We start from the raw sequence: 25,131 nt of genomic DNA, 5'->3' as shown, positions 1-25,131 counted from the left end.
GAACTTATCTTAAAGTAAAGCATTTTTATTATTGCACAGCTAATAATGACTAACGCACATCATACCTTGTAACTCTTTTTTATTTAAATCTAGCTTCTATTTTCATATAACGCACAGCAGTTTACGTGTTTACATAAATGAAACGCATTTCAAATAAATTAGGTTCTGGCGCTTCTCCGGCCGCTGCCGCGGCGCGCTCGCTTCGCTCGCTCGGCTCGCGCGTTGTGGTCGCATTTGTACCTAATGCTCCTCCTCGCTCCGCTCGTCGTCGTACCCGTTATTTTGCTATGAGAATGAGTATTATCCACGCACGCTCTATTTGCTATGCAGTCAGTATTTTTTGCTGTGCAGTCAGTATTTTTGATGTGATTGTAGTATTTTTGTATATTGTAGATTGATGTAGGTATATTTTCGAATTATCTGCAGTAGGTACTAGTTTTGCTAAACATTTACAGCCTTATTCATAAAAAGTTAGAGCCTCCTTGAAGGCTCCTTGAAGGCCCGATGCTAAAAAACATGATTCATAAACGTCTGTTAGCGCTAATCAGTCGATCAAGGCTCTGCTAAAGTTAGCGGACCGTAGACCCTCCTTTATCTCCCTGCTAAGTCACAAAATGGCCGCCACAAGTTTGAACAGCTGACTTTGACAAGAGCAAAAAACCATACCGAAGATATTTTAGTGAAGGGTGAAGTTACGCAAAGATTAAAAAAAAACCAGGAAAAAATATTTTCAGGAATTTGTATTTAAAAATCCTCTAAATTAGCAGCAATAAATTAACAATAAGTATGAAAAAAAAATAGGATGATTAACACAATTATGGCTTTTTGCACAACATAAACATGCGGATCGGAAATGGCGGGAAAACAAACTTCTCGCTTTTTATTTTTTTTCCTGCTAATTTGCTGTCACTGCTGTCAACTTTTTTTTTTTAATTATCGATTAGGCCATTTTTTGTCTTTGATTTGCCAAGGTGGCCAACATAACGAGTCTAATCAGTCTATCAGCGGCTCAACAACTAGCAGACTGCTAGCAAGCGTTTATGAATCATACTTCTTGACAACCGTCTGACAAGCTTAATCAGTCTGCTAAGTAACAGACCGATCAAACCTCAATTAAGGATTTTTATGAATAAGGCTGTTAGTTTATTTGTTTTGAAATAATTTAATTGGTGTACAACATTTATGATGGGAATAAAGTTTATTTATTTGATGTGCAATTAATAATTTCCCTTTGTTGTTTCTTTAAAAAAAATATGGCTCTGTCCAAAATTTCCCTTTTTTAGATATATTAATTAAGGGTCTCATTTGTGTCGTTTTTAAGACAAATGTAGACCTAGAAAATGTATTGCTTCCACATAAAAACAATAAAAAATAAAGAAACAGCTTATTCTTGAGGGTAACCTTGACTCCGAAAAACGTGTGAAGTTGTGAATGTGAGTTGAGCCTCTGGACCTCCCACTTACCGAACGAAACAGTAGCAAAACTACTATTTCACGCCGGTATTCTGTGAGAGTGTGATACTAACCTGGTCGATCCGGCCCATTTGTACTGCAGCCAGCAAGTGGTTACAGTAAGGCTCTACCACCTTCAAAATCGTATATTAACTGATGTCAGCATTTACGTTAAAGAAATTTAAGATTGAAATCCATCGATAAGGATCATTATTGACAGATCTTTATAGTAGGTATGGGTAGCCTTCCCCTTAAACAAGCGTTCATTCCATAGCAGATAAAAACTTAAAGGGTTATTTTCGCTTGTTGTTTGTTTATACTTTTTATTGTACAAAAAGGAAATACATAAGTACAAAGGCGGACTTATCCCTGAAGGGATCTCTGCCAGTCAACCTTTGAGTGGTAGAGAAGTGTGTTTTCGTAGAAGTGTATTTTTTATTTGTATGTTAGTTACATGAGAGCTTTCCTTCTATCTCTAAAGAAGTCATAATCTTTAGGCGCCAATCCCTTGAGCTTTGTGTAATCAAACTTCTCTTTACTCTTCCAATGCGTCTTCTTCACGTGGTTCCGCGCGTTTGTCATAGTGTGAAACTTAGTAGTGCACAGAGGGCAACTTATTGTTGCTTCCATATGTTTGCGCATTATGTGATTCTTTAGCATATCAGAACATGTAGTTTTAGTATCACAGTACGGGCAGGGATAGGGTCTTTCACCAGTATGAATCCTTTTATGTTTCTTTAAAGCCGTTGGCCCTGCTAAGTGTGCACCACAAGTATCACACACTTTCAGTTTAACTTGTCCTGTATGTATTTTCATATGTTTTTTCAGCTGTATCTCATCAAAGTATGTTTTTTGACACTGTTCACATTTAAATGGTCTAACGCTTAAATGTATACGGTTGACATGTGCTTCGATCATTGCTGCAGTATTGCCACCATAGTCACAATGTGGACATTGATGCCTGTACATGTTAAACGGTACGCTTTTCCGATGTTCGTCAGTCTGTATATGGGTTAAATATTCTTGTCTAGTGGCAAACTGTTTGTTGCAATAGAGACACTGATTCGGCTTCTTCTCATGCATTCTGACATGAGTGCGGAACTCTACCTGCTTTTTGAGGACTTTGTCACAAATTGAACATTTGTAGGTCTTTTGTATTCTTTTCACCCTTTTTCCGGGATCAAGGCTATGTTTCATCTGCTTCTTGGGATAACCACTCAAAGGGCTTGACATGTGCAACTTACTACTAAGCTTTAAATGACTCTTACAAGTTTCCATATGAGTATTCACGTCTTTCTCGGTCCTGAAATTACTGAAGCATGACTTGCACACATGTTTGAAATTGTGGTGACTATCAAAGTGTTTTTTGTAGTCCCTTGCTTTATAGAAAGATGTCCCGCATTGTTTGCATACATTAGATGCAACATTCAAGTGTTTCTTATTTACATGTGCAATAAGGTCTGGTAGTGTATGTATTTCCTTGTCACATTCTACACAATTCGTTACCTCTAATTTTTGCAATATTTGCTTGTTGAATGCCAGTATATACCTCTCATGCATGCAGGGTTTGCTCACGCAATGCGGGCATTCCAAAAATTGTACACCATTGTGTTGTTTTAAATGTTTGACCAAGTTATGCTTTCTGAGAAATCTTTTACCACACAGATCACAGATATGTATATGTGTCGAGCTTTGGTTCTTCAATTTACTTGTTACGGTTTTCTTATAAGAGGGATCCTCTAATACGATCAAAGCATTTTTCCAATCATTATCTAACATGATGCGAGAGGTCAAATCTATAGTTTCTTTGTTCAGTTGCCTGAGGTACTTTGTGATAGTTTCCGCAGTTCTTTTGGCCCTGCTGACGAAGGAGTAGCTGCTAGCTGCTGCAGATTTGCAAGGCTCACAGATGTACTCACTGAGGAGGTCAATAGACTGAAAAGACAACAATATTTTTTTTATTAGTATTCAAGATGAACAGGGGTAGTTGAGACCAAAAGAATAATTCTATGATGCAGCTAATTAATATTTTATTTTAGCCCTGAAAACAACATTAATATATATATATATTAGGTTTTACTTTTGCTCTGAAATATGTAAACGACTTTACAATTCATTATACCTTGTGTAATAAAACAAAACAGTACTTACACCAAATATTTCTTTCAAAACATCTCTTATACGTAGCGCATTGCCTTCCCAGTCTCTTTTAAATATCGAATCATTCAAATGCAACAAATCGTCGCTTATTTCCAAACAAACAGTGCAAAAAACACTGCTGTGCAAAATCTTTTGCAAGTATTTTACTGGACTTGGTCGGCACGAATAATTGTTAGCAAAAACACCAGCCATATTGAGTGATATTATAAAAATACTTGTGGCACGATGCCCGAGAGATATGACGAAAAACGAAAATATGAATGGACTGATTTCCAACAATGACGATTTCTAACGTGTGTTTCCCAATTCAGGATTTGATTAAGGCACAGTTTACATGAAATATTCGATTGCGGTCGCGCTCACCTGTTCTCCTGAAGCAGCAGAGGTCCGAGCAGGCACTTAGAGTTAAATCCAGAGCTGGGCCCAGTGTAGATCCTTCTCTCGCCGCTAAACTCCACAAGCTCACTCCACGTACAGCACGAACGCAATCTCAATCGTTCTTTAACTTCAATGATGCTACTTTAGATACTTTGAAAGTAGTTCGCGAACACCTTGGTTGAGGGTTCCGTAGAAACGAAAATACGACAGACTTAGACCGACCGACGAGAGCGACTCACACCGACCTACTCGGTTCGAATCCGAAAGCTAACTGTCAAAATCGAAAGCCAATTCAAATGTCAGATGACAGTCAATTTGACAGCTATATTGTACCAACTTAAAAATACGATCGATACGATTGAACATTCCGCCCACCTAAATCCGGCGGTATACCGGGATGTACCGCGGCATTTACCACGAGAACGATAACTACGAACCACAGAAGGTGGTTACTCGAGACGAGATTATGAATATCTTAATGCTAACAAATAATACGAACTAATTACGATAAGTTACACTACCTTACGTTGGTGAAAGCAGTGTAAGCGAGAAATTAAGTTAAGCTAAATGTCTGTTGCCAAAGGCAAAGGACATATCTTCGCGAGAGGCCTTTTGTACTGACCAGCTGCAGACTTTACGGTTACCACTCGACAAATACCATCTGCACCGGGATGCAGAGCGACAATACGACCTAATGGCCAATGAAGTGGACTCAATAGTTCGTTAACGATGAGTACCATAGTTCCTACAGTAATATTGGAATTACACTTGTCCCACTTAGCCTTTTGCTGTAGCGTGTGCATGTATTCACGATGCCACCGATACCAAAAAATCTTGGTGCATCTTTTGTATGAGTTTCCAACGCTGTAGAACGCCAAGATTTGAATCAACGAAATTTTCTTCTGGCATGATCGACAGAGGCTCCAGAGTAAGAAAATGCCCCGGGGTTAAGGCTGAGAGGTCATTAGCGTCCGAGCTAAGGGGTGTCAGAGGGCGCGAATTTAGCATCGCCTCGATCTGGGCTAACACAGTGTAGAACTCCTCGAAAGTGAGCCGTTGGGAACCGATAACGCGAGCCAAGTGGGTCTTTACCGATTTGATCCCGGCCTCGGCCAGACCATTGAAATGGGGACTGCCAGCAGGGCTAAACGAAAACTTAATCTCCTCCGATCCCGCGGCCTTTTCCATAATAGAACCGAGATAGTTGCTGGCACCAACGAAATTACGACCTTGGTCTGAAACAAGATGGCTACAACGACCACGACGCGCGATAAACCTCCGCAGTGCAGCTAAGAAAGCTTCCGACGACAATTCAGAGGCCAATTCGATATGGATCGCCTTCGTGCTGGTACAGACGAAAACGCAAATGTAGCCCTTAAAGCTCTTAGCACCGCGGCCACGCCCAAGGGCAATGTGATAGGGTCCACCGTAATCGACGACAGAGCTCGAAAAAGGTTTGATTTGGTTTACCCTATACGAAGGCAAATTACCCATGAGTGGGACGGGAGCGAGGTGCGGACGAACACGAAAACATTTAAGGCAACTCGAGATGACGGAGTGAATAGCGCGTTTACACGAAAGAATCCAGAAGTGTCGAGAGAGAAGATTTTTAAGAGTCTGTGCACCGGGGTGCATGAAGCGGGTATGGTACTCGCTAATTAGAAGATAAGTGAGGCGATGTGACCGAGGTAACAGCAACGGATGCTTAACATCAAATCCAACCTTAGAATTGGCAAGGCGACCGCCCACCCTGAGAATACCTACTTCATCGATAAACGGTGACAGTTTTCTTAAACTTCTTGGAAGTGAGTTGGGAGAGCCCTTCTTCAAGTGCTCAATCTCCGACGAAAACACACTCTCCTGAACTGACTTTAATAAAAATCTAAACGCCCTATGTAGTTCCGATGTTTTTATAGGTCCGCTAACACGATTTCCGGGAAAGATTGTCTCGAATTATCAATGAACCGAAAGCAATACGATAAAGTTCGCTTCAACGTTGAAAGCGACGAGAATTTGTTCAATAACGATTCGACGAGAGTAGGTTCGTTAGCAACGACAAGGGTAAAGATTCGCTGCTCCTCTTGTAGGTCCGAATTCGAAAACGATAGCGTACTGGTAGCTGGCCATTTGTCCTCGCGATCTGCGAGCCACGAAGGGCCACTCCACCACATGTCATGATTGACGAGATCAGTGGGCAATAGACCGCGCGAGCCGCAGTCTGCGGGATTCGAGTGGGTTCCGACGTGCCTCCATCGGTCAGGCGAAATAATGTCGTGAATGTGGCTAACGCGATTTGCCACGAACGTTTTCCATTTCGATGGGCACGATTTTATCCACGACAAAACGACACTAGAATCCGACCAGGCGAAAATTTCGTCGACGGAGTAGAATGGTTTCAATGCTTCGGTGGTAGAATGCATAAGATCGGAGAGAAGAACGGCAGCTTGCAGTTCCAATCTTGGAAATAGACTGCTTACGAAGAGGCGCGACTCTTGACTTCGCACAGCAAAGGACGACTGAGCATGATCCATGGCAGTCTACGAAACGACAGTAAACTACTGCACAGTAGCCACGCTCAGAGGCATCTCCAAAGCCGTGGAGTTGTAGCGAAACGAAAGGGCCAACGATACGACGAGGAATGGACACTGACGCCAACGACGGCAGTTCAGCTTTAAGACGCCGCCACTCTGAAGCGATATCAGAAGGCGCGTCCTCGTCCCACCCAACACCAGCGGTCCAAAGTAGCTGCATAATGTATTTGGCGTAAAAAGTCAGCGGACCGAGGAAACCCAAAGGGTCATAAATGCGAGCAATTTCCGACAAAATTGTACGCTTTGTACAACGACAGTCACTAATCCTAGCAACCCGAAAACGAAAGGAATCAGACCGAGGCTGCCACAAGAGCCCTAATATTTTGAGCGAGACGTCCGATAGTTCTTCAAAATTTTTTAGCTCTTCAGAGTACAAATCCGACAGTGGTAGGCTATCAAGAAAGGTCCCACTGTTGGAAGTCCATTTCCTAAGATGGAAACCTCCCGACGACAGTATTTTTGTGAGCTCAGATTGAAGCGAGAGAGCTTGCTCAACAGAATCCGCTCCTGTGACGACGTCATCAACATAAATATCACGAGCAAGAACAGCGGCACCAGCAGGATATTTATCAGCGGAGTCCTGAGCAAGTTGAGCCATTGTTCGAAGAGCCTGAAACGGAGCAGAGGACACGCCGTACGTAACAGTTAACAAACGATAATCACGCACGGGTCCAGCAGGAGAGGGCCTCCATAGGATACGCTGGTAATCAGCGTCCTCTTCAGGTACCAATATTTGCCTGTACATTTGCTGCACATCGCCTGTGAATACCACGGCATGCCAACGGAAGCGCATGAGTAAATCGAAAATGTTAGCCTGAAGTTTAGGACCAGCGAGAAGGGTGTCGTTCAACGAAATACCTTTACCATCTTTCGCGCTGGCGTCGAAGACAACACGAAGAGGTGTGGTAACTGAAGCACGCTGAATACCGTGATGAGGTATGTAATTGAACTGACCGACAACAGCAGTAGGAGGATCCACCTCCTCGAGATGACCACGGGACTCATAGTCCTCCATGAAACCGACATACGACTTCTTGAACTCAAGATTACAATTGAGCTTACGCTCCAACGATAAAAATCGCTTAAGCGCGATTTCGCGAGAGTTATGAAAAAGAGGTTTATTTGTAGGGTCTACAAAAGGTAAAGGGACCACAAACCTACCTTTTCATTACGAGAATGGTTACTAACGAAATAATCTTCGCAAAGTTGGTCCTCCTTCGACAAAAAACATTTAACAGGAGAACTAATATTTTCTAATTCCCAAAACTTTTTTATGGAATTATCCAACGACAACATTGGCGAATGATTCGAAACGAAAAGGCAGTTATTATTCCTGCAACGATCGACAGTGTTTGTTGTGAGTCGACTGGTGTCACACTCACCCATAACGATCCATCCAAAAATAGAATTAAATGCTCGGGGTTGCCCAGGCATCCCTCGCTTAAGACCAGGCAATAGCGAAGACGAGAAAATATCTGCATTCAGCAGCATATCTATTGGTCCAGGTTGAGCGAAGTCTGGATCCGCAAGCCGAAGATTTGATATATGAGACCACCTCAACGAGTCGACAGATTGGGTAGGTTGGTCAGCACATATCGACGACAGAACGAGAGCTTCTAATTTAATATTAGACGACAAATATTTATTACCAGCTGGCTTTATTTCACACGATAGTGAACCGAGCGGTTGAGCGACAGAATTTCCAATTCCATTTACGGAATGATGACCACGACAAATATTGAGTCCCAGCCTTTTAGCGCAGGATTCAGTTATGAAATTACAGGCGCTAGCACAATCGAGAAGTGCACGCACTGATTTAAAATTACCATGACCATCTCTAATTTCAATCCTAGCAGTTGAAAACAAAACTGTACCTTCACCAGCCAGCGAAGTCAAAACTGTATGACTACTACCCGGATTACCAGAGTTATGCGGCACACTGCCTTCCACTGGAGGGGGAGTTGGAGGAATTGACTGACCTGGTTTAGTGAAATGTAAGGATGTGTGATGCGAACACTGGCAAACACTACAACGAGAGGCACGACAAGTTTTTACGCGATGTGCGTTCGAAAAACATAGGATACACAAACCTTTTTCCTTTACAAAATCGAAACGACATTTCGGATCAATATTCAAAAAATCCTTACAAGCGGTAAGACTGTGCTGGCCACTACAAAAGTTACAAGTTTGAGAAGAAACGACAAACGATGCTTTATTCTTGCTCACACCATTATGAACATGTTTGTTTATACCTACTTTTCGATTTACTACGACAGAGTTATTAGTAGTAGGCAAAGACGAAATATTCGATAAGTTAAGCGCTTTGTATTGTTTTTCTATGAAAGCTTGAACATCACTAAACTCTGGGATGTCGTCACTATTATGCTCAAGTTGAAATGCTTCTCGAGTGCATTTATCTAGTTTAGACCACAACAAATGAAAGAGCATAAAGTTCTTGTCTGGTAAGCTATATTTATTCAATACCGATAAATTTTCCGAGAAAGTTCTATAAACACGTTCAAGATCACTAGCAGATTTTGTTTTAATTGGTTCACAAGACAATAACTTTTCATAATAATGTGTAGCAATTTGTCGCTTCTTATCATAATATTTACATAAACAATTATATGCATCTAGGTAACTTTCTTGGGTAAGTGGGTAGTTTTTTATTAATTCATAAGCGGTACCTTGCACGCTCGACAAAAGGTAGTGCAACTTTTCGACTTCCGAGATATTCCGCTTATGAATTAGAGAATTAAACAACTGTATAAAACTCACCCAATTCTCCAAAGTTCCATCAAATGGTTTTATAAAAACCTTGGCAATTTAGCCGTCACTGCCTCACCAACACAAGGTTTGGATTCACTTTTTTGCGATAATAATCTTTGGCGCAATTTATATTTAATATCGGAAACTTTAGTCTCAAACTCAAAAGTTATTTTCATTTCATTCTTCCACGCGGACGGTTCTAACGACGACAAAACTTTCCGTTGCGCGTCATGAAACTGTTCCGATATTTCATTTAAATCACTCTCACAAAATCCCAACAAGTCCGTTCCCGCAATAAATTCAACACGCATAATTGCATAGTCGCGCGCGATTTTATTGTTGTCAACGTCAACTTCACACTCGCGATCAAACGTTTCATCATGATCTGTCATTTCAAACGATATAGATTAGACAGTTCAAACGAAAATTTAAATAATATCGATTCGTGAAATACCAATATAACGAAATAACCGATAATTTAGAACAACATTATTTAGTCTATGGTAAGAAGTTGTGTACCACCCTTACGAACGAAAACGACAAGAAAAAGATGGCCGTGCAATTTACAACAAGTTAACACGTAAAATCTCAACCAAGGTATCGTTTCAAACTACCCTCAACACAAAAAATAAAAATAAAAATCACTAAAATCGTAGAAAAACACGTAAGAAATCGCGAAAAAAGGCACTTTTCAATAAAATCCGGTCGAATGATCAAAAAATGTGGCACGATGCCCGAGAGATATGACGAAAAACGAAAATATGAATGGACTGATTTCCAACAATGATGATTTCTAACGTGTGTTTCCCAATTCAGGATTTAATTAAGGCACAGTTTACATGAAATATTCGATTGCGGTCGCGCTCACCTGTTCTCCTGAAGCAGCAGAGGTCCGAGCAGGCACTTAGAGTTAAATCCAGAGCTGGGCCCAGTGTAGATCCTTCTCTCGCCGCTAAACTCCACAAGCTCACTCCACGTACAGCACGAACGCAATCTCAATCGTTCTTTAACTTCAATGATGCTACTTTAGATACTTTGAAAGTAGTTCGCGAACACCTTGGTTGAGGGTTCCGTAGAAACGAAAATACGACAGACTTAGACCGACCGACGAGAGCGACTCACACCGACTTACTCGGTTCGAATCCAAAAGCTAACTGTCAAAATCAAAAGCCAATTCAAATGTCAGATGACAGTCAATTTGACAGCTATATTGTACCAACTTAAAAATACGATCGATACGATTGAACAATACTATTAGTGATTACGTTTTCATTAATAATGTGTCTCAAATGTACAAAATAAAAAAAATACAAACAAACAAAGTAATAATAAGTACTTAATTAGGTTTTTCCAAAGGGCTTTTCATTGATAGCGAGTCAAGCCATTGTTTGTCATGTCACTCACTCGTTCATTCATTTGAACTATAGGTGGGGCCACATGCAGTCGCTCGACGCTCGTTTCCAAACGGCAAATCTGGTCACGTGACGTTTAGCGATAAAGCTGAAAATGTTGAGCTTTATCGCTTGAAAAAAAAACCTCATCAATTTCGGCAAAAACAGTGTTATTTTTTTTTCATTCACCAATTTATTTTATTTGTACCACTGCCACCACTGAGATTAAGAAATCAGCTTCCAAGACCACGACCATTCCATCAAAAAGCCATCCAAAGAGTATTGTAATGTATAGGAATAAGCCATCTTGTCGCTGCTGCTCGACGCGGCGACTTGACTTGACGCTACTTTTTTGAGTCGCGGGAAATTTAAATTAAAATCACCTTCGAAATGGTGACCAGCAGGGCTACTACGAAACTCAAAACTCGAAGTTCGTATCGTACCGTCCCTCTCGCTCTCGTATTAAATAATTTAAGTGTCAAGAGGGACCGCACGACACGAAATTCGAGTTTCGTAGTAGCCCTGCAGAGCAATCGAACGACGAGCGACTACATGTGGCCGCACCTTTTATTTCATTTATTTTAAACTCATTTGTCATGTTGTCTTGTCAGTGTCAGTGTAACGTGTCGTGTTCCTGTTCCACTTTACTCATAAATCTACTAGAACTTAAAAATATTTTTTATGCAAGAAATAACCTACTAGTACTGGAAACACAAAATGTTTTGTTTACATATATAAATAAAATAACTGTGATTTATGTTTCTATCACTTTGTCGATCTTACATTGGGCAGTAATTATAGCATTGCAGACATTTTGACCGTTTATTCCCTTGTCTGTGATCGCGTCGCGTGTGGTGTGGACGCTGACGCTGTCAAGAGATACGGAAATTTTAATAAACGTCAGACATTTTCTTTTGAGACCGCCAATTTCGTGATTTTTCTAAGTAAACCGCTTCAATTAATACACGATTATAGTTTTGAGTAGTTTTTTCTGGTAATCATCAATGGTAGAAACCATCGCAGTATGGAAATGTTCAACGATTTAACGTTCACAGTGGGTAGCCAACCGAAACCTGCTTTGGCTAAATTGAGAAACATTTTGAATTCGCCGAGGTTTTGTACGATATGCTACGACACAGGCGATTTACTCGTAGACCTGGACGAATATCCTTTCATCGAGGAAATGGAGGATAATACTTTGAGTTTACGGGATATCTTGGTGGATGTTTTTAATAATGCGGTAAGTTATTTTTTCGCTAGGTTAAGATTATTCTACTGACTGACATGCTTGGAAACAACTTTTTAATTACGGGGCCGTCTTAGCAATGATTTTCACTAGAGTTTTACAGTACAAGATTGATGGAGAAATCCATCAACTGGTTTGGTAAGCTTATATGCCTTAAAGTTCCATTTTAAAGATGACCAACGCCCCTTCTCCTAGTCTACGATCTTCACTCTACAACTCGTATCAAAATACTAACTTGTTAAAGTTATTATTAAAGAAAACTGTTGGTATTAACACTTGTTGTTTTTAGCAAGACATATTTTGCCAATGTCGATGTTGCGACATTACACACATGAGGAGAATGTTCGGCGTATGAAATTTTGATCTTGGGGAAGGAACAGATAGGAGACCTAAAACAAATAACATATAAATGTTATGGATGGCACACAGACAACAGTGACGATTTACATTTTTTTTTTAAATCAGAGGGAAATGGCAGACTGTTGAATTTGCAAATTTCACATGACATTATTCCTTATTAAATATAGGATAGAGCAACTACTATGACTGCAGGTAGTACAGCAAAAACCATTCGTAATCCATCATCCATCAAAGGGTCATTATTAAACCAACCTGGCTGTTATAGCCAGCCTTATTTCAGTATCTAGAATTGTGTTGGGACTTTTTCATGGTTATTAAATCCAATATGTTATTGTCACTATGTAGAGTTTTGACTCTAATTGTTCTTACCCATGCCCTGGGTAAACTAGCATATTTTACTTCCTCCATGATGGCAAAACAATATTCATGAGATTAATTAATCTAAAATTTTGAATGTCAGTCCAAGGCGCAAGGGTTTAATCTAAATATATGTTTTGCAGATCTAATATAAATATACCTTTAAATAAGTTTTGTACTCCTTTTTATTATAAGTTAACTTTAATTCAAAGCTAAATTAAAAAAATGTCACAAGCTAGTGTCACATAAACATTATCCTACTAATATGTAACTAGTAATATTATTGTTTTTCGTTTCAGGCCTCTAAGATCATCCTCAGTACGTACATGTGTGAAGACTGCAAACTAAAGCTGCTCCAGACATACTCCTTCATACAGAACACGCAACAAAACTCCCATAACTTTGAAAGTTATCTCACGCAACTGGACTCTGAAACCTTTGACTTGCTAAACTGTATGCAAGAAGATATACCATGTGCTAATGCTATAATAGTCCTAGATGAGCACAAATCAAATAAAATAGAAGTACAAAAGTACAAATGGAAAAATACACCACCTACAAAAGAGAGACAGTTTCCCATAGAACGATTACCAACTCGCCAGATTATTATGAAAAACTATGTATGTGAGTGCTGTGAGAAGGAGTTCTGTGATAAAAAGTTCTTGATAGCCCATCTGAAGGCTCGCGCGGATCTCTGTAAAATGAAACAATTTGTCACTAGAGCACGAGGCAGACCTTACAAAGGGACAACAAAGTGTCCGAAATGCAAAGCGAGACCATGTGAACATGAAAAGTTCATTGAAAACTTTCTAGAGCAAAAAGAGATGAAATGCCGCCAAATAAAATGCTTGGAATGCAATTTCACTACAAATATCCTTTCTACCATGATATCTCATGTGAATAACAAACACTCTGAAGCTTTAGCTGATAACTGTGAGCTATGCGGCAAGATATTTCACTTAACAGAGCAGTATTACAGCCATTTTGAGACATTTCACAAAGAGTATAAAGTCTGTACGTATTGCAACGGCGTATTTCCTTTTACTGACATCAAGTCACATGAAAGCCGGTGTATGTACACCGATAAACCTAATTCTTGCGATATGTGCCCTGCTAGATTCGAGAGTGAGTTACAAGCCACAATTCATATCATGAAACATGAAGATATGCCAAGGAAGCCCAAGAATAAGAGGATAGTCTTAAAGAGATGTTACACTTGTCCTCTCTGCCCCTTGAAGTTTGATGGCAAAATCAAACTACAAAAACATGTCTCAGTGACCCACTGCAATGAGTCTTACAGAAACAATTGGTGTCAGTTCTGTGATATCAAATTCATGAACAGACAGGAATATTTATCGCATATGAAGCTGACTCAACACATGGCTGATATTGACCCATCCCACAAATACAAGTATAAGTGTGAATATTGCGACTACACAGCTAGGCACAGTTTTATACTTAAGACCCATATGAACCGCTACCATTTGAAAATAATGCCGTTCCAATGTGATGTATGCAATAAGCGATTCTTAGACAAACGCAAGCTGAAGGCTCACATAGATAGACACATGGGTACTTCCAAAAGAGTTTGCGATATTTGCGGGGACACTCTTGGTAGTACGACAGCTTTGGTCAAACATAAACGCCTCCATACAGGAGAAAGGCCTTACCCATGCCATTTGTGTGATGTTAGTCTGAATTCGGCTAGTGAACGGAAGTTCCACATCCAACGTAAGCATACGGAGAAATCACATCCATGCCCCTTGTGTGATACATTGTTTCACACACCTTACTTTGTCCGGAGGCATATCCAACAAGTGCATTGGAAGAGGAAAGAGAAATTTGATCACACTAAAGTTGAAGGTTTGCAGCCGGAACATTATGAATTGTTCAGAGATAAAAGAATGGTTGTCTTATAATAAACCAATTTGTAAGCTTTTACTGATAAGTATTATGATTTTTTTTAGTGCAACTTATCCCTGTGTTAAGTTATATTGCGTAAAATATGATAGCAGTAATCTTCATCTCAAGTTTTGACTGTGCACTGAATTTAAGCCTCGAAATAAAAATTAAAAAAAAAAGGTTTGACTGCTGCCTGCCATATGAGGCGACTCATCTGGTTTCCGTACACTTTCAATATCTAGCTAGCTAACAATATTGGCAAAACGCTATTGTTCGAGCAAAACCGTCTTAAATAGTGTTTATGTATTTCTTGAAAAGCTTTTCTACACCGTGTTTTTATTGATCTCTGTTAACTTCGACAGATGTCTCAGGTCCTATACAACGAAGTGCTAAGTTCGAAACTTCGTATCTTGCCGTCCCGCTCACTTATTATATGATATTATACGATACAAACTTCGATTTTCGAATTTCGTAGTAGCCTGGCTGGTAATTAAGTTTTTAGCTAAATGGATATTTTTTGTACATACTAAGTAGTTATAACATAATTCACAACTCAATGCTTGTCAATGACGAGTACGAGCGTTTTAAAAAAGTGTACTCTTTTAAAAAAAAATTTGAAAAAATATGGTTTTTCCTACTCAAAATCAAGAGCACAATCGATTCATTCGATTCGGATGTATGAAAAAATGGGGACATTTTTTTAAACGATCGGAATCGATTGTGCTCTTGATTCTGAGTAGGAAAAACCATATTTTTTCCAAAATTAAAAAAAGAAAGGGTAGGTAGACTTTTTTTTGAAAGTACACAAGAATTACATCAAACAAATGTTTTAGCCATGTTTTGCAAAATATACTCAGTGGCACAAAATTTGGCCCACTACGTATAAAATTACTTATTATTGCATACATTTGAGGGACAGATTTTTTGCTGCTCAATATATGAATTAAACAGGCATTTTTACACGAAACTGCCTAACTAAAGGAAAAAGTCGAAAAAGTTTACTTATTGTTTTTAAAAGGGTGCGGAACAGCTTTTCAAAAAAAGTTCGCCAGTCTGTTTGGCAACGATGTTAAAACGCTCTTTTTTCTCAACCTATTTTTAACTATATTTTGCTAAAGAAAAAGACGTAGTGAAATTAAAATCTTTATTAATATTCGTTGTACATAAGCGACTATAATTATATTCAAACTTAACTTTAGAAATAATTCCTTGTAAAAATAACATTTTTTTAGTTTTTTATTACTTTGGAAAATGTGTCAAAAAACAATCGTGTTTTGTTATTAATTTACAATAAATACAATGATTAAATATTGATTTCTTTCCAATATGGAAGTGGAAGCTTTCAAATAATTTAATGGAAGAGGTCTGTTACTGGGAAGGTGGTAACAGTACTTATAATTTTAAACATCTTTTCGCCAATGCCGCCAATTAATTTAGTCTAGTTTTCAAAGTAATTACCAATTGTTACGTCATCCTTAATGTAGTTAGTTTTTATTTAAATATAAATGTTTGATTACTACATGCCTTTTTTTACTGCTTCTCAAACCCATGGTTAGTATTTTCATCAATGAGGGCTATCGTTTTTTGTCTCACTAGATGGCGCACTGTTGCGTGAGGTTTTTAAGTATGGCTTTCAAAGTCTGTTATTACGGGCGTGAAAACAAATTTTAGATTAAAATCATATTCAATACACCTTAAAACCGTACCATAAAAATATCGAGCATGCCACAGTGTTTGCATAGTCCCCGTTTTGTTCGGAAAAAAGGGAGGACAAAAGACAAAACTGTCTCAAAACACAGACATTGCCCCGGAACGCATATTTGCCATAATTAATTTCAGATATTGCAAAATATTCACATAATTATTCTAATTATAAATAAACCCGCGTAGCTCACCCAAAAACTATGAGATTTGACATTTCGGAGACCTCGCGCTACACTAGCGCCTCTAGCGGCGAATTCATACGCGATAGCCCTCATTGGTACATGTTTACAATACAACAAGGAAAATCAAAATTGCTAAGTTAGTTATACGTTTGCTACATAGATGTCGCGTGGACCTAATTTAGTTACTTCAAAAATGTTGATTTGGTCAGATACAAAAGTTTAATACTATCTTATTATATTCTACAGGTGTATAATACTTGCAGCACTTGGGGCATAATTTTAGAGTGCTTTTCTACAATGCGAATTTCAAAAAGAGGTCACAAATTGACCGGAAATCTTTAAATGGAAGTTTTGATTCTACAAAACCGCATATTTTGGTATAAAAGTTTCTGACCAGCAGAATTATTTGTCAATTATTTCAATAGATTCTTTGATAACCTCACTCGTAGGTAGGTATTCTAAGTAGATTTAATTACCGATTTAATAATCATTATGTCCATTCATGTGTATGTACAATTTTTAAGTACAACATTTAGTTGTAGAGAAAAGGTACCTTCCTGTAACGGCAACCATACGGGGGAGGCACCTTTTCCCCGCAGCTGACTGCGCACTTTAGGCACTTGGTCATTCGTAAAAGGGTGACCAACATTTGCCTTATTAGAAATGTCCATTCCTCTCTAAATACATACAGAGGGTATGCATCTGGCGAGTTGTTCATTCGCGTTCTAAGGGGGAGACCTTTGTTCATCAGTGGACGTCTTCTGGCTGATGATGTTCTTCGAGTATTAATTAGGTACAATACAATCAATATGACGTATTATTCGAGACTACCGATTTGTATTATACGAATACGCTGGACACGCTCGATCTACATATAGGTTTTTCCTGTCTCGAAGTATAAGTGCTGTAACATTTTTTACAGAGTTGGTTACTTTATCAGAAAAAATCTTTTAATTAATAGTAGTCTTTAATATTTGAAGCCGGAGAACTGATATTGAAGTGTATGATAAAGAAATTTCTTGGTCGCTTAGTTGAGAGTCCAATAACATACGCGGTTTGTTGGATTTTCTCATCTAGTTTACAAGAAAAATATAGTGGTATTGTTAGACTTAACCCGTCGGGCGCCCCGCAGTTGGCGCGTAGGTAATATTCGTGATATACCGATTTTTGATACCAGTTTCGATCACCTTTTAACATAGGGTATACCAAACTACCCAAAAAAGTCGTCGGTCGCACGAAACTGGGACAATTGTATAAAACCTTAAATTTAACTTCGCCAATATCCAGTGTATTTGTACAATAATCCGGACTATCAAAAGACACCAAGTTTCAACGTTTTTCAAATGTTGTTAAGCGCGCGCCGTGTGGTTGTTGGACGTGACGGGGGGCGCCTCTGCCTCTTCCGCCGCCGATTCCGCCTTCAGCTTACGGTATTTACCTGAAATTTGGATTTTTTATTTAAAGAAAGACAAAATTTTACTACACTAAAATCGGCACATAGTACGTAACCAAAAATAAAACAATTGAATAACTATGCTTGGTTTGGTCAAAAAACCGGCCAAGAGCGTGTCGGACACGCCCAAAATAGGGTTCCGTAGCCATTACGAAAAAATTAAGTAAGTATTATAAAATACGAAATCTTCCAAGTTTAGGTATATTTTATACCTTAGGCTGCTATTTATTCTTAGGGGCTTTTCACTATCCATTGATTAGTGTTAACTGGCGGTTAAGTGTGATGCCGTCTCTATTTGTTTTGTTCGAATAGACGGAGACGGCATCACATTTATTTAACCGTCGGTTAACGCTAATCAATGGATGGTGAAACAGCCCCTTACACTACTAATAATTCTCAAGTAACTTAGCCGTTATAGTTTTACTTGAAAGTTACTACCATCCTGATTTAGCTTTATTTTAATGAAAATTTTCACTTTAAAGTTAAATATTTCGCAAAAATATCAATAAATTGAAAAATCGTTTTTTGATTTTTTGAAATTTTTATTGTACCATTTTGTCGGCATAGTTTACATATATATCCGTGCAAAATTACAGCTTTCTAGCATTGATTTCCCTGAGCAAAGCCGCGGACGGACGGACAGACAGACAGACAGACATGGCGAAACTATAAGGGTTCCGTTTTTGCCATTTTGGCTCCGGAACCCTAACAACGTCAATTGGTGTCTTAAATAATGAAATTACTCCATTAAACTATCGAAACATTTACATTTCTGTATTGAAATACCACTAGTTTGTATTACAATGATAGAAGTAAAATGTTTAAAATCCAATTTACCAAATGTGGTAGCGGAAGTTTTTTGTTACATTTGGTTAAATACCTATCCAAACCAAGTATAAATACATTAAATTCATCCGCATCATATGCTTCGTAATAAAAACTAGCATAAAACCCTTCCCCCTGCATCGTACCTACCGCGCTCAAACGTCCCTATAATACCAGCAGCTAATCAGCAGCAGCAGCAGGGTTAAGCCCCGCTGAATGGCAATGGGGACCTGTTGCACCAAATACGAGCCAGAGCTAGGGTCGCAGCCCAGTGACCTAGGGTAGGTATTAGCCGCCCGGGGCGGAAGAAAATTTTGCAAGAAAATATGTGATTATCTAGATATTATTCAGTATTATATTTATTATAGAATTTTGCCTCGTTCGATATATTATGTGTTACTGTGTATAGATATCATTTAATAATAGTGTACTTGAATCTGTTTAAAAAAAAGATACCTCGTTGAGTTTCTTGCCGGATTCTTCTCAACAGAGGTTTTTCCGAACCGGTGGTAGATTTTTTTCGACATTCATAAGTGCTTGTTATAGCCTAAATTGAATAAAGATATTTTGACTTTGACTTATTGAATTACTTACATGAAGTTGAAAAAAAGAGAAGAAAATCAGGAGCAGGTTTTGGGTTGTTAATAGAGCAAAAGCCAGGTGTTGTACTCACGGGACACGCGGACCATGATGACGCCCCACCAGATGGACCAGCCCCAGCCCACCAGACAGAACAGCACCGTGAACAGCTGCCCGCACCCCACCAGCAGGTTGATCAGGAACGACCCTGAAACACAGAGTAGGTAAGTGGCAGTCGTCGGGCCACATTGCTCGAAGGACAGATAACGTTAGGGGAGAAAAGTCCTCGAGTGGCGACCGCGAACCGGAAGACATCGTGCGAGTTGCGGGAAACCGGTGGTTGCAAAGTGGCGAGTTGTCGTTCATTGTGGTGTTCATGGGCGTCGCCAGGGGGGAGCAGGGAGGGGAAGCTGTCTCCCCTAGAGATACTAAAACGTTGCCAAATGTAAAGCAATCAAACCAGTCCTAAGTCTTGACTAGCTTGATCGATCATTCCTGTACGTCGAAACCTGCTAATTCTCCATATCAACTTGCCCCCCCCCCCCCTGGGCCATTGGCTGGCGACGTCCTTAGTGGTGTTCTAAAGGGGGAGGCTTTTGTTCAGCAGTGCTTTTGTTAAGCGCCCCGGGCGACTCATGCTTTTGGCGCCCTTGATACGACAAGCGACAAAATTACAACTCTTGTTTGTTGACCTCACTCCTACCAGTAAGTCTATAAAAGTTAATACGATGGGTCTAGTTTTCCTCTAGATCAAGAGGTTAGGTAACTTGAGCTGACGCGCGCGGCGCCCTGTAGTTAGGACTCGTCCTCGTTGGTGGATGTCCTACGCAGCGCTTGCCGATCCGCCTGCCCGTTGCCACTTCAACGAGGTATTCTCTTGGCTACGGCGGTGATCCTAGTTCTTCTACGTATCTCCTCATCTCTGATTTGATCCCGTAGAGAAACCCGTGTAGGTAATTATCTGTAACTCACCTATCCTATGTTTGGCACCGTCGTGGACACCAAACCTCGGGATCCCGAAGCAAAGGCAGAACATTCCGCTGAATATCGTTCCTGTAACCAACACAAGGGTTCATGAAAAATGCGACAGAATATTCAAAAACCCGGAGTTCATAGGTACCATAATCGTTGTCAGTGAAAACTTAGGTAACAAACAAGGATACCTACATTCACATCTAGAATCCCTACTAATATTACGAATGTGTAATTGAGAATGTTTAAGTTTGTTTCTTTGTTATGCCCGCGAAGACAGAAAGCTTTTATGTTACCTCGAATATTACAACCCCCCCCCGAAATTCGAAAATCGAAGTTCGTATCGTACCCTCCCGCTCACTCGTATTAAAAACTTCGTAGTAAATACGGCCTGTCAGTGAATATCAGTTTCAAGCTATGTCTTAGATTATTTAAGGCTATAGTAGCCCGCCGTTAAGAAGTCAATCCTGACTCGTTTCACTCCCATACTGTATACGTCAAAAAACAAAAACATGACGTAGGTATTTAATACCAGGATGACAGGTGTCAGGATTGACTTGTTAGCGGCGGGCGACTATAGTTAGGGAAGAGTGCGGGACCTTACCGAGCCCTGGCAGCAGCACGTTGCAGAGCAGGCACCAGAAGGCCAGCACGAGCGGCAGCGCCGGGATGGCGGCGCGCATCATGCTCGTGTGCTCCACCAGGGAAGGGTCTAGCTTCTTGCGGGTGTCCTGCAACACCGAATAACAATAAGAAATCTTTATTTAGCATGACTAACAAGTACAAACATGTTCATTCTCAGATGAAAGAGAGAAAATATAAATTAAAAATAAAGTACAAATGCGAAAAAGGAGTCCAGTCAGCACTTGTCGGGTCGCTAAAGGTGGCACGCGCTCGACGTTGATTACGTGGATCCAAGTTGGCATCCGATACAGAAATCGACACACAGTTTCCCGCACTCATGCTAACACATACAGTCCAAATATAACAACTAAGAGTATACATATATATTTGTTTCTCTAACACAATATTATTTTTGACTCTTAAACTCACTCTTTGTCGGAACCTAACTGGTTACTCCTCTCATCTACTCAAATGTTGACTGGTAGAGATCCCTTAAAGGGATAAGTCCGCCTTTGTACAAGTATCTCAAAGTTAGTCAATTGTGTTTTGTTTCTATTCTTTTGTACAATAAAGAAGTTTACATACACATACATACAATAATACAATACATACAGTGCAATTGTAGCGACTCCTAACGCCATCTAGTGAGGAAACATAGAAACTCCACATTCAACATCGCGCTATCGAAGTTTCTCAACTCGGACGCATAATCCCAGAATCCCACTTATATAATAGATGCGAAAGTTTGCAAGTCTTATTTTGTTTGCAGTTACGCAGATATAGAAGGACGGAAAATTCTATACCATAATGCAGCGGGTGAGCAAAGTAATTGTTTATACTTAGTTCATTGATAAGCACCTCCGCAAAGTAACGCCTGATTCAATAAATTATTTAAAAACTATCTTTACTATCTTTTGCCCCCGACTCCATCCGCGTAGAATTAGTTTATCGCTATACCGCGGGAACTATATGCAATTTTCCGGGTTGAAAACGTACCCTATGTCCTTCCCCGGGACTAAAACTACCAGTATCTGTAAACAAACACTTACAAACATTCACATTTGTACCTAATATTAATAGCGGGATTTTGTTTTTCCTTAGAGATACTTTTCAGCAGATAAAGGTACCTCCAAATCGTCCTCATCCAGGTCAATATCTGCCTTCATGTCATCGGAGGTGAGAAGAATCCGGATCCTCGAGGGCTGAGGGGACGGCACGGGGGTCACCGGCATCAGCGTCGACATACCTACTTATGTCCCGGAAGGAGTAGTATAGATATAGGTTAAGTATAAGCGGGCTGGCCCTAGGTATACTACGAAGTGCAAAATCAGAATTTAGTATCTTGCGGTCCCGCTGACGCTAAATATTTAATGCAAGAGTGAGGGGGACGGTCGTAGTAGCCCTTCCGTTCTCCGCAACTCGACGTCTATGCGTCTACGCAAGGGCAGATCCACTGTTGTGGGCACGATGGGCATGCCCTCAACCCAAATAGACAGTAACGACACACTTGCAAAAGTGTGTTCATGAGCGAGTTTGTACTCCGACTCGCACTTGGCCGATTTGTGGGTGGCTGTGACCACAACCTTTTTTGAGGGCTGGATCCGCGCTTGCCAGTATTTGCGTAGCTGGCTGACTGGCTGTACGTAGTAGCTCCTGGAGGAAGCCTAGCAGAAGTAATATGCTTTACTTGCTGTTACAGAACCCTCCAGTGGCGCAGCGTGGTAATCAGCCGCCCGGGTACTTGTACTATTACCTATGCTGTGGCCCGGGGCGGAAGAAAATTGTAATCGGTCCGAATCGTAGGTGCGACATTTTTTTGTTATGGACTTATCATCATCATCCCAGCGTATACACGTCCCACTGCTGGGCAGTCCTCTCAGAATAAGAACACTTGGGCCGCAGGTCCCACGTGGGCCCAGTGCGGATTGGGTACTTCACACATACCATTAAATTTTTGTGGTAGGTATTTTGCCGCCCCCTAATAGTGCCGCCCGGGGCGCACCGCCCCCCCGCCCCAACTACGCTACGCCACTGGAACCTTCAAAAACACGCATTTTCCTAGAGATGACTAAGTTAGCTCGATTGTTTACCCCCAAAAATTCTCACAATAGCTAATTTTATAGAAGTTGTTAGAGCCGTGTCCGAAACCGAAATAAATACATAAATAAACAAGAACTAAGTATAGCTTTTGCCCGCGACTTCGTACGCGTACGACGGATGTTGGTTCGCGTAGTTTAGGCTGTGCGTTGTCTGTCAATCAGTCAGTCACGGTACCCACTGTTTCATAGGTATGATTGTTGGTAGGTATATAGATTGCATGATAGACAACGAATCCACTGTAAATTTGCATCCGAGGATGCTATTAAGCTTAATCAAATCTTCATTTAACGAAAATAATTTAATTATAATTCACTTGTCACAACTGTAATTTACACTTTACTTAAAGTTTTGAGCCGCTCACGCCCACGTTTCAACCGAAACTAAGCGTATTTAGGTTAAGTTTCTATTTTAATATCGTTTCATATCCGATTGATTACATATCGACCAAATGAAGGCCTTGGGACCAACTTGCTTCCTTTGATGCAAATATATTGACAGAAAACTATAATACTTGGATGTACTCGAAGTTATTACAGAACAAGTTATTAGGGTTCCTTTTTTATAGTAACAAAATACTTAATAGAAAGGTTTGTCCACCAACGAGATGGACGAATGACCTGTGCCCTTAGTGTATGTTTTCGGTTACAAAATACGTCTCGCTCGATCGCGTTCGCGTTATTGCAATTTGTATGGAAACGCGAACATTGCAAACGATCCGCTAGAGGCGCTGTTCGTGTGTGCATACAAATTGAGATTTTAACGCGAACGCGATCGAGACGTATTTTGTAACCGAAAACTTACACTAAGGGCACTGGTTAAAGCCGCGGGTTCACGGTGGATGCAGGCCGCTTCCAACCGAAGCCACTTGGGGCCCATAGGGGAGGCCTATGTCCAACAGTGGATGTCTTAAGATATGACGATGATGATGATGACGTTGAGAACGTTTTGCAGTAGCAATGTAAAGCAAACTTCCTTCTGGCAAGCCAAAATCAGTCTGGCAAGCTGCAATTCTAGTACGCGCATTTTTTCTTTCAGTTCTTTTTCCAATGATTCTATCACGATTCTATCCGATATTATTGCCAGTGACTAGAAGGTCAGTAGGAGAACCCCACGTTTTGTTTTCCTAACAATCGTCACGCCACTCAGTCGCGTTTATAATGTATACGGAAGATTGAAATCTGGCGAAGAAAAAACGTCGCGCGGCACGCGACAGATGTTGTGCAGTTGACGTTTATGCAGTAACGAAACGCTAACTAGCGTTATCTGTGGCAATGCATTAGACTTAGAAATAATAATTCTTTGTTTAAAGTGTTAAATACATTTCTTTCATTTTATTCGACGTAGCGAGTGTTGCGCGCGATCAGTGGATACAAGTGGCGAGATGTCGTTCGATGTGGTGTTTTAATAGGCCTTTTGTTCAAACATTAGAATTCTGAATGTGATGTATGTATGTAAACTCTTTATTGTACAAAGGCGGACTTATCCATTTAAGGAATCTCTACCAGTCAACCTTTGAGTATATGAGTAGAGTAAACAGGGTCCGACAAAGAGTGAGTTTAAGAGTCAAAAATAGTGGAAGCTACTATACAAAAATAATGGCTGTTTATTTCGTACCCAACTTAATTTACCTTACAATTAAGTACCTAAGTCTAAACTCAATTCTCATCGAAGCGAAGATCTACTTTATTTAAGCAGTTAAAAAATATTACGCCGCAGATATAAAGACGCCACTGTCTTATTCAAGCAATCGCTTAAGACTTAATTTGTTTGAGTTAAGCCTTAAGTCAAACATAGACGATACCGATAGAGATTCTCGTTACGTAATCAACTCGTACCGTCGCGTGACCGTATTATAAGAATGGTCAATGATTTACAAGAAAACCGACCACTTACGCCCACAAGCGGTGTATCGCACTACAATACATAGTTTAAGAATCCACCTTACAACAAAAGGACAGTGGTGGTTTTGTAACTACACATAACTATGAGATACGAGGTTGAAAGAGTGAGCGAGCCAAATGTCACCGACTAAGGTCAACACTCAACACTAACTGGAGGGTAGTTTGTTAACTACCTAGTTTTTAGAA

General features: G+C 40.1%; 2 protein-coding genes and 1 long non-coding RNA gene across 4 annotated transcripts in view; 1 reads left to right on the top strand and 2 right to left on the bottom strand.

Annotated features, from left to right (window-relative positions):
• Window positions 1-1,744: 1,744 nt before the first annotated feature.
• LOC141444226 (uncharacterized) lies at window positions 1,745-3,821 on the bottom strand. The gene is made up of 2 exons (XR_012453144.1): window positions 3,603-3,821; window positions 1,745-3,386 (listed from the first exon to the last, which is right to left on the bottom strand). It is a non-coding gene; the product is annotated as an uncharacterized lncRNA (long non-coding RNA).
• Window positions 3,822-11,385: 7,564 nt separating this feature from the next.
• Window positions 11,386-14,644, top strand: LOC141444211 (zinc finger Y-chromosomal protein 2-like). Its single transcript, XM_074109687.1, has 2 exons — window positions 11,386-11,980; window positions 13,003-14,644. Exons 1-2 carry the CDS (start codon window positions 11,765-11,767, stop codon window positions 14,620-14,622), a joined length of 1,836 nt encoding a protein of 611 aa, XP_073965788.1. The 5' UTR covers window positions 11,386-11,764; the 3' UTR covers window positions 14,623-14,644.
• A 1,091-nt stretch (window positions 14,645-15,735) lies between these two features.
• stum (mechanosensory transduction mediator stumble) overlaps window positions 15,736-25,131 on the bottom strand; it is an 82,851-nt gene continuing 73,455 nt past the window's right edge. For both annotated transcript variants that reach the window (XM_074109686.1, XM_074109685.1), the window contains exons 8-11: window positions 20,925-21,051; window positions 20,321-20,401; window positions 19,443-19,556; window positions 15,736-17,929 (exon numbers count right to left, since the gene is read on the bottom strand). In XM_074109686.1, the coding sequence (XP_073965787.1) occupies window positions 17,841-17,929; window positions 19,443-19,556; window positions 20,321-20,401; window positions 20,925-21,051 (411 nt within the window). In that variant the 3' untranslated portion in view covers window positions 15,736-17,840. The remainder of the gene's footprint in view (window positions 17,930-19,442; window positions 19,557-20,320; window positions 20,402-20,924; window positions 21,052-25,131) is intronic.

Source organism: Choristoneura fumiferana, chromosome 29 (assembly GCF_025370935.1).
Source record: "Choristoneura fumiferana chromosome 29, NRCan_CFum_1, whole genome shotgun sequence".
In the NCBI taxonomy this organism is placed as follows: domain Eukaryota; kingdom Metazoa; phylum Arthropoda; class Insecta; order Lepidoptera; family Tortricidae; genus Choristoneura; species Choristoneura fumiferana.
This window is presented reverse-complemented; position numbering and strand designations above follow the sequence as displayed.

What these genes read in the sequence shown, in the direction of transcription:
- LOC141444211 (XM_074109687.1), top strand. Translation starts at nt 11,765, where the DNA reads ATGGAAATGTTCAACGATTTAACGTTCACAGTGGGTAGCCAACCGAAA. An exon ending in TGGATGTTTTTAATAATGCG is followed by an intron (nt 11,981 to 13,002) that starts GTAAGTTATTTT and finishes TTTTCGTTTCAG; the next exon opens with GCCTCTAAGATCATCCTCAG.